The following is a 9,381-nucleotide window of genomic DNA, read 5'->3' as shown; positions in this document are numbered from 1 at the left end:
ACAACCTTGCACCAAAACACGTCAGTTTGTGACCTCAAGTTTCATAACACCTTGATAAACTTTAGGTACTGTTTGTTTTTTACAAGGAGGAAGGGGTGGTAAAAAAAAGAGGGAGGCATGCTAAATATTTTTTTAACCACTAGGGAGGGTCTTGTGTTTTTATTTTGGCTTAGGTGAGGGACATACAAATTTAAATGTTTTATTCTTTATTTATTGCCCATAGATTTTTTAAAAAATGCCAAAATTACACAATTTATTATTAAAGAAGACATTATTAAATCCAAGCTTAAAATACTGATGTTTCATCGAAATCATTTTATTCTACATCTCGTTTCAAATTTGTCCGTTTGCATGAACTAATCAGCGTGACGACGAAGAGTGAAAAAATAATTATTTTTTCAACTACAGGATTTCATCTTATAACTTCAAAACATCAAAGGGTGAGTTAATAAAAATCTAGTAACTAATATGGTGAAGGTAGGGTCATGCATTTTCCGACAGTCACTCAGGGAGCTGCAACGAAAAATATTTGGAGCTTCAAAGAGGGGCAAAATGAAAAAATAAAAAATGAAATCACACCCCAGCCACACCGCCCCTCTGATAAGTAAAGAGCAGTCCCTTAAAAAAATCCCAAATTTCTTTTAAGAGGTGTTAGAAGTGTGTGGGTTTCCTATTTCACTATATTCAGTGTGAGCCAGCTCTAGTGGGAGTTGGGAAATGAGCACCTGGCATGTAAGTGACCGTTTCATCAAATAAACTGGCACGACAGTGAGGTAAACATGTTTATTTACATTTCACATTTCAGATAAATATTACACATTAATACTAAATTAATAGAAACGCTCTGTACCTGTGTGCTGTACTCGTGTGGTTAGGATCAGTTCACCTTCAATTCACAGTGATAATGAGAGATACAGTATGTGTGATGATGTGAAGACGTGTACAGCTTTTATTTTGAAGGAAACAGGAAGAAAAAGGTTTTAAAAATGAACCAAAGTTCTGAACTGACCCCCGCACTGGTTACAGCACCAGTAATCTCCACCAAGATTACATTAAATATAAACGTCAAATTAGAAAATCCTACTGATTAACACATGATGATGGACATAATACAAAAACATGGAAATGTAGATACAAGGTTATTCTGTTACTGGGCTGTACAATATGACATACAGTTCATACAGGTGTAGATTTAGGGAAGGCCCAGCCTTCAGGCAGACGTGAAAACATTTCTATACATTAATCTATCAGACCGAGGCACAGCCTGATCTCGCCAACTACTGTGAGGGACATTACACATTACACACACTGCATGTATCATCAGGTTTACTGAGTATATCTATCTTTACTGCACGTGTTATCATGCGTCTTAATGTTGTGATGTCTTGTTGCTGTACAGTGAATATGTACTGTCTTGTATTTGTGTTTTTATATTGCAGTTTTAATTCACTTAAAGGTCCAGTGTGTACGATTTAGGGGGTATATTGGTAGAGATAGAATAAAATTGAAGTATGTTTTCTTTAGTGTATAATCACCTGAAAATAAGAATTGTTGTGTTTTTGTTACCTTAGAATGAAACGTTTATATAGACATAGGGAGCAGGTCCTCATCTACAGAGATTGTCATGTTGCAATGCCGTGTTTCTACAGTAGCCCAGAAAGGGCAAACCAAACACTGGCTCTAGATGGGGTCATTTGTGTTTTCACGTCAGACAATGTAGTCAACAGCCCCTCAATGACAAGAAGAGACCTCTGCGGATAATTCTGCTCCCGGTGCACAACGGTGAACAATGAACACTGAAGGAAGTAATTCTTACCTGAAGAAATTTCAACCGGTTGCAATCTGCACTCCTCACCACTAGATGCCAGTAAATCCCCTAAATCTTAAAACTGGACCTTTAACACAGATGTTATTTTCTGTTTTCTGCCCAGTGACAACAGATGTAAATTTGTTTATAGTTGTGAGCTATCCCTGTAAAGTAAACCAAATAAAATAAAGAAATCATGTTTAATTTCTTCTATGGTTGATCATTTTGAATCTGTACCATGTAACCTGACAGAACTGTTGCGTGATTGCTCTGTATAGTGTCAGACATGTACGGAGAAGAAGGTTCTTGGAATGTGTAAAAAAGTGATCTGGGCAGCTTCTCTCAGGTGTGCACATTTGGAACTGACCTTTGTGTGAACCGTGCTGCTCTGGGCATTACTAAAGTGTGACAGTACTCTTGAGACATTTTCATCTCATTCCTCTTTTGTCGAAGTGGAGTTGCAACATTGCCTCAACACTGTTTTCGGAAACAGAAAACAACTTCCTGTTTTTCTTTCTGCAGAACAGAAGTACCACACCACAATAGAACCTGGCACAGTACCACATATTTACACTGATATCTTATGTTCACATTTTGGTTCCTTGTGAGATGGATGAAGTCCTCATGTTAAATTAAAGATTCTGGAGCCCTCACTTAATGGGTAGAGCGTACCATTAAGGCTGAGTCCTTACTGCAGCGGCCAGAGTTTGAGTCCAGCCTCGGCCCTACTGCATGTCGTCCTCCCTTTCCTGTCTCTGTCTTACTATCAAAAATAAAGCAAAAATGCCAAAATAAATCTTTAAATAAAAGATGCTGGCAGGATAAAGCTGATTTTTGGCTCTGGCACTAGCACTTTGAATCATTAAAAGTGTTCTCAGTTAAGAATTCAGATAGTGGTAAATGAGACTGTCAGGAGGATGGTCGATGAAAATATGAGTTTATGGGGAAACTAAAATGACTGCTTTGCAGGTGTATGCCTCCATGAACCACTCAGCTTTCATTTACAATTTATATCCATGTCGGGGAAAACCATGTGGTTGCTTCACACGCATCTTCCCCCCAATGGCACAGAAGATCTTTCCAGTCAGTTTCAAGATTAGTTACCAGTTCAGTATCTGACCAAATGTTTCCCCTTCTGTTCCTGAGATATGACGCTGAGTAATGGAAATAAAAGTGTTTCTGCAGAACTTTATGATGTCACATTGAAGCTGACCTTTGACCTTTTGGATATACATTATTATCACTTTATCATTTTATCCTGTTAGACATTTGTGTGAAATTTTGTCATGATTACCATATGAATTCTAGAGTTACAGCTAAAATATGTTTTATGAGGTCTAAGTGGCTAAGTGGACATTTGTGCCAAATTTGAAGAAATTCCCTTAAGGCGTTCTTGAGATACTGTGCTCATGAGAATCAGACGGACAACCCGAAAACATACTATCTCTGGCCACACCTGTTGCCAGCGCAGAGGAGTAACAATCAAAACAAAACACTAAATCAAGAGCTGTGTCTGTGCCATAGTACTGTAAATTTTGCGAGTCCTTGGTTTGTATGTTTTCTCCTCCAGGGTGCTGTACTACCTCAAACTTCTAGTGGTGGTTCCTTCCAGAAACTCAAATTCTTGTCAACATGACAATTTATTCAACAACTCTGACTTTCAGATTAAGTTAACTTAAACAGTACTGAGTACCGGTATGAGAACACATTTCAGGCGAACATTCATCCTGCTGATGTGCTTTTGACCTGGAATTTGAATCCTAGACCGACAAAAGTGGCATACTGTTTGAGTGTGGTTTATCTAGCGTCTGGATGCATATGAAGTGTGTTTATGGCTGGAGTGGAAGCACCATCATGCTCTTCCTTTTTAATGACCTTCCAGTTGCTCTAGAGCAAAGCGTCAGACCCCAGGAGCTGCTCAGCGTCCAACAGACTGTCCCGTGCAGGAATGAGATGAGACCCAGGATAAACAAAATCATTAAAAACTGATCTGGGGTCACTGCGGTCTGACCGGTGGCTCTAGCCTGTTGGACAAGGCGGTCAGCACCTGGTCAAACTTGGTGTATCGTAGAGTCTGGCTCTCCTCAGCTCCCCTGCTCCCCCACAGCAGCCTCATCTGGAAGTCAGTGAGGAAGAGCTCCAGGACCTCCGCCTGCTCCTGGAAACCTGCAACATTGACATTTGCCTCATCAGTGGATCGACAGCAGAGCTCAGAACTGGATCATGATAACCTAAAATATTTTTCTTCTTCAATTTAAAAAGACACAATTAATATGGTTAAAACTAGAGGAACACAAAGCTCAGAATTTGACCATCATAACCTAAAATATGTTTATCTTCAAATTAAAAAAGACAACTGGGAAAAAGGCATCTCAATCCTCTGTATCAATCAGATATGGTTAAAACTAGAGGAACACAGTTGTATTGCTCGGCAAACCGGTCTAGTTTCTCTTACAGTTTCACATGTCTGTGAAAACATGGATGCTTCATACACATCTTTCTCCTGACAGCACAGAAGATACAATCAGCGCAGTTCGAAGGTGGACGCCCAAGATTAGTGTCACAAATTCAATATCAGACCAAATGTCTCCCCTTCTGTTCCTGAGTGTGAATAATGATCAACATGTCACCTGATCGTTTTAACATGTGTGTGAAATTTTGTCATGATAAGCATATGGCCAAAAACATGTTTTGTGAATTCACAGTGACCCTTGGCTACCAAATTCAAAATAATTCATTCTTAAGGCCAAGTGGACATTCGTGCCAATTTAATGAAATTTCCTCAAGGCCTTTCTGAGGCATTCATGAGAATGGAACAGACACAAGGTCACAGAGACCTTGACCTTTGACCACCAAAACCTAATCAGTTTATTCTTGAGTCAAAATGGACGTTTGTGCCAATTTTTTGAAAATTTGAAAATTTAAGTATTCTTGAGATCGCGTTCACAAGAATGTGATGGATGGGGTCTCAGTGACCTTGACCTTTGACCACCAAGACCTAATCAGTCCACCCTTGAGTTCAAGTGAATGTTTGTGCCAAATTTAAAGAATTTCCCTCAAGGTGTTTTTTGTTGATATTGTGTTTACAAGGATGAGACAGACATCACATCACAGTGACCTTGACCTTTGATATTTAACCGCCAACATTAAATCAGTTCATCATGGATTCCAGGGGGATGTTTGTGCCAAATTCCATGGACTCATTGAATCTCTATGAGTCTCAGGTTTCAGTCATACCCAGTTTAAGCTATTCCAAAACCTTTAAGGGACCCAGTGTGCATAAATATTCAAATACAACAGGTGAAAATAACAAATTTGTACTGCATCGGGAAATCGCTGTGGGTTTTGCTAAAACTGCATGTGACTAGCATAAAATGAGCATGTCTGTAAAGGCGAGTCTCGTGGGTATCCATACACATAAAACTCAACCTGCTACAGCCTCTGAAAGACAGTTACATTAGCTGAAAACACTAGTGTCCCTGCAGACTCTTTTTTCAATGTCAGCACTGGGGGCGCCAAAGTCATTAAGTTTCAAATCCTTTAAGTATCTGGAAAATATTTGATACAGCAAACTCACCAAACATGTGTTGCCCTCTCTTACCTTGTAGTTTGCTCTCAGCGTTGGAGCGGTAGATGCCCCCCAGCTGAGCGATCGTCCTGGCCGCCCCCAGGTGGAACATGACCACGTCCACACCGACTTCCACCGTCTCCCACGGCTCTGTCCCCTCACCAACCGCCACGCTCTTCTCCAGCAGAGACAGGAGGGGTAGGACGTGTGGGAAGGTGGTGCTGGACAGTGGACAGCTTTCTGGAGGAGAGACATGCAGACAAGAGTCAGGGTGTTTGGTTAAAACGAATGAGTGCTCTACAAAGGGAACATGTAGGACGACCCCCACCTCTCCCGTCGTTCAGACTCTTCATGAACGGCCTCAGAGTTTTCTCATAGAGGATAGCGCCCTCTGTGTGTCGCTGCCGTAACGCCGTCCAGGTCTGCTCCAGCCGGGACACCTGGGAGGCAGAAAAACATCACCACTAAAGCCAAACAGAAATGGTTTTAAATACAGATACAGACATTGGATGTGACGTTTATTCTCAACTAACCTGTAAGAGAGGGGTTTTAGTTTTGGTATTCTTTATATTTTCTTGGATTTTAATTTTAAAAGCTGTTTATTCTTACATTGAATAAACTGAAAACTAGAATTACCACGTCGCGGTTGTATGCCTTCATGAACCAGTTAAATGAACCAGTTAGCATCCGTGCCCATTCTCTGTTAATTATTGTAGTTTTATACCACCAGTCTTAATAAATATGGTCATCCTGCAGTATTGTAAATGTGCTTTATTGTGTTTTATGAGGGGTCATACTGCATCTTATGCACGTCCCTCTGTCGCACATGTCTCTGTCCCCATGTTTCCTGTCTGTCTCTATCAATAGTGGCAAAAATACCCCCAATATCATCTCATCAGTGTAACTCCGGCCTCTGTGATGCATGTTTACCTGCGGCAGCTCTAAAGCTCTCATGACGGCTGCAAAGCCGAACATGTTGCCCATGGTGCTCTTGAGCTCAGCTGCGATTTGGATGATTTTGTGCAGCAGGCTGGCCCTCTCCTCTGTCGTCCCTGTGCAGCCCAACACATCCACGGCCAACATGATGGCCATGGTTTGGAACCTGCAGGAGAGAGGAGTTCATATCACAATCACATCGTCATATTGGCACAAATCAACCATGAGGAGAATGACTAAGAAAGCCAAAGTATTGGATGAATTAAAAATGGAAACAACTCTTATGGTCTTGGGACAAACTTTACATTTTGCGCCTTACCTATGGTTAAAATTGAAGGTGACACCAGAGGAAAGGGTCATGTTGTTACTTAAAGCAAAGAGTTCATCCTCTGCACAACCTCAGTTTTACACCTTCATTCAGTTTCCATCATTCTAAGCTGTACTTTGTCAGGTCGGCCTGCTAATATTTAACATGTCATCATAACTATGCTTAGAAGCCAACGTTACGCATGTTATCATGAGCTGTAGAGGCGAAAATCGGTGCCTGGAATTGGGCCAGATGGCTCCCGACCTCGTCCTCACCGTTCTCCTCTGTGTTAATTTAGTATCTTAGATTCAGATGGCTGACACTCAGAGAAACACTGGAGACCAACTGAATCCACCACAATCGAGTTTAATGTGTCCACAAGCTTCAACACCTACAACTCATGAGTCAGGCTCCGGAGCAAGACTGAAGTTTCACTTTCTGAGCTCTCCCTTTTATGCTGGTGAAGATTCAAGAGAATCTCAACCCATTTCCTTTTAGCCCTTCCTACCCGGGCCCAAACCTATTGGTGGCAGGCCTTTTTGCTTTTGTTCAGACATGCCTGGGCATGTCTTAATGGTGTAATCTTTTTTCCCCGGCCTGGAAATCCCCAAACTCTCCCACCATTAGGTTTGAACTCAGGTTCACACTATTTTTTAAAAACATATGGAACTTGGGACTATTTCTATAGGTCCCTTGTGCTTTCATGCAATATAAAACTTCAGAGTGTGTGTGTGTCTATTATTACTCTTCCAGGTAGTACATGGTATGGTATGTGTGTGTTTTCAATATAAGAATACAAAACTTTGTGTAAAAGTGTTTTGTTATACAAAACCCAAAACCAGTGAAGTTGGCACGTTGTGTAAACCGTAAATAAAAACAGAATACAATGATTTGCAAATCCTTTTCAACCTATATTCAATTGAATACACTGCAAAGACAAGTTACTTAATGTTCGAACAGGTAAACTTTGTAATTTTTTGCAAATATTAGCTCATTTGGAATTTGATGCCTGCAACATGTTTCAAAAAAGCTGGCACAAGTGGCAAAAAAGACTGAGAAAGCTGAGGAATGCTCATCAAACACTTATTTGGAACATCCCACAGGTGAACGGGCTAATTGGGAACAGGTGGGTGCCATGATTGGGTATAAAAGCAGCTTCCCTGAAATGCTCAGTCATTCACAAACAAGGATGGGGCGAGGGTCACCACTTAGTGAACAAATGCGTGAGCTGATTGTCGAACAGTTTAAGAACAACATTCCTCAACGAGCTATTGCAAGAAATTTAGGGATTTCATCATCTACGGTCCGTAATATCGTCAAAAGGTTCAGAGAATCTGGAGAAATCACTGCACGTAAGCGACAAGGCCGAAAACCAACACTGAATGCCCGTGACCGTCGATCCCTCAGGCGGTACTGCATCAAAAACCACATCAGTGTGTAAAGGACATCACCACATGGGCTCAGGAACACTTCAGAAAACCACTGTCAGTAACTACAGTTCGTACATCTGCAAGTGCAAGTTAAAACTCTACAATGCAAAGCGAAAGCCATTTATCAACAGCACCCAGAAACGCCGCCCGGCCGCTGGGCCCGAGCTCATCTAAGATGGACTGATGCAAAGTGGAAAAGTGTTCTGTGGTCTGACGAGTCCACATTTCAAATTGTTTTTGGAAACTGTGGACGTCGTGTCCTCCGGACCAAAGAGGAAAAGAACCATCCGGACTGTTATAGGCGCAAAGTTCAAAAGCCATCTTCCACCGTCACCCCCATACCATCACAGATGGTATGGGGGTGTATTAGTGCCCAAGGCACGGGCAACTTACACATATGTGAAGGCACCATTAATGCTGAAAGGTACATACAGGTTTTGGAGCAACATATGTTGCCATCCAAGCAACGTCTTTTTCATGGACGCCCCTGCTTATTTCAGCAAGACAATGCCAAGCCACATTCTGCACGTGTTACAACAGCATGGCTCCATAGTAAAAGAGTGCGGGTACTAGACTGGCCTGCCTGTAGTCCAGACCTGTCTCCCATTGAAAATGTGTGGCGCATTATGAAGCGTAAAATACGACAACGGAGACCCCAGACTGTTGAACAACTTAAGCTGTACATCAAGCAAGAATGGGAAAGAGTTCCACCTGAAAAGCTTCAAAAATTGGTCTCCTCAGTTCCCAAACGTTTACTGAGTGTCGTTAAAAGGAAAGGCGATGTAACACAGTGGCAAAAAGGCCCCTGTGCCAACTTTTTTGCAATGTGTTGCTGCCTTTAAATTCTAAGTTAATGATTATTTGCAAAAAAAAAATAAAGTTTCTCAGTTTGAACATTAAACATCTTGTCTTTGCAGTGTATTCAATTGAATATAAGTTGAAAAGGATTTGCAAATCATTGTATTCTGTTTTCATCTACGATTTACATAACGTGCCAACTTCACTGGTTTTGGGTTTTGTACATGGATACATAAAACATCATTATATAAACTTCAATCTTAATCAACTTTACTGATTAATGATTAATGATTAAATCTTACACTACAGAGTACACAAGGTGACGAAAACATCTTTTTTCCACCTCTGACACACAGCTAAGATACGACCATCTCTAAATAAAAAAGATGCAAAGAAATTGATTCATGCCTTTATTTCAAGCTGAGTAGTCGAGTCGACTACTGTAACACACTTTTTACTGGCCTCCGGAAAAATTCCTAGAGACTTCAGCTCACTCACAACTCAGCAGCTCAGCTATTAACCAGATCCAAGATGA

At 41.1% G+C, this 9,381-nt stretch overlaps 2 protein-coding genes across 3 annotated transcripts in view; one reads left to right on the top strand and one right to left on the bottom strand.

Moving 5' to 3' along the window:
* ptrh1 (peptidyl-tRNA hydrolase 1 homolog) overlaps nt 1-9,381 on the top strand; it is a 177,349-nt gene that overhangs the window by 56,632 nt on the left and 111,336 nt on the right. The window lies entirely within an intron of this gene.
* Nucleotides 772-9,381, bottom strand: part of sh2d3cb (SH2 domain containing 3Cb) — a 58,349-nt gene continuing 49,739 nt past the window's right edge. For both annotated transcript variants that reach the window (XM_049579577.1, XM_049579579.1), the window contains 4 exons: nt 6,306-6,477; nt 5,704-5,815; nt 5,409-5,615; nt 772-3,973 (listed from right to left, as the gene is read on the bottom strand). In XM_049579577.1, the coding sequence (XP_049435534.1) occupies nt 3,804-3,973; nt 5,409-5,615; nt 5,704-5,815; nt 6,306-6,477 (661 nt within the window). In that variant the 3' untranslated portion in view covers nt 772-3,803. The remainder of the gene's footprint in view (nt 3,974-5,408; nt 5,616-5,703; nt 5,816-6,305; nt 6,478-9,381) is intronic.

Source organism: Epinephelus fuscoguttatus, linkage group LG6, assembly GCF_011397635.1.
Source record: "Epinephelus fuscoguttatus linkage group LG6, E.fuscoguttatus.final_Chr_v1".
In the NCBI taxonomy this organism is placed as follows: Eukaryota; Metazoa; Chordata; class Actinopteri; order Perciformes; family Serranidae; genus Epinephelus; species Epinephelus fuscoguttatus.
Note: the sequence above shows the minus strand (reverse complement) of the source record. Positions and strands in the feature narration are given on the sequence as shown.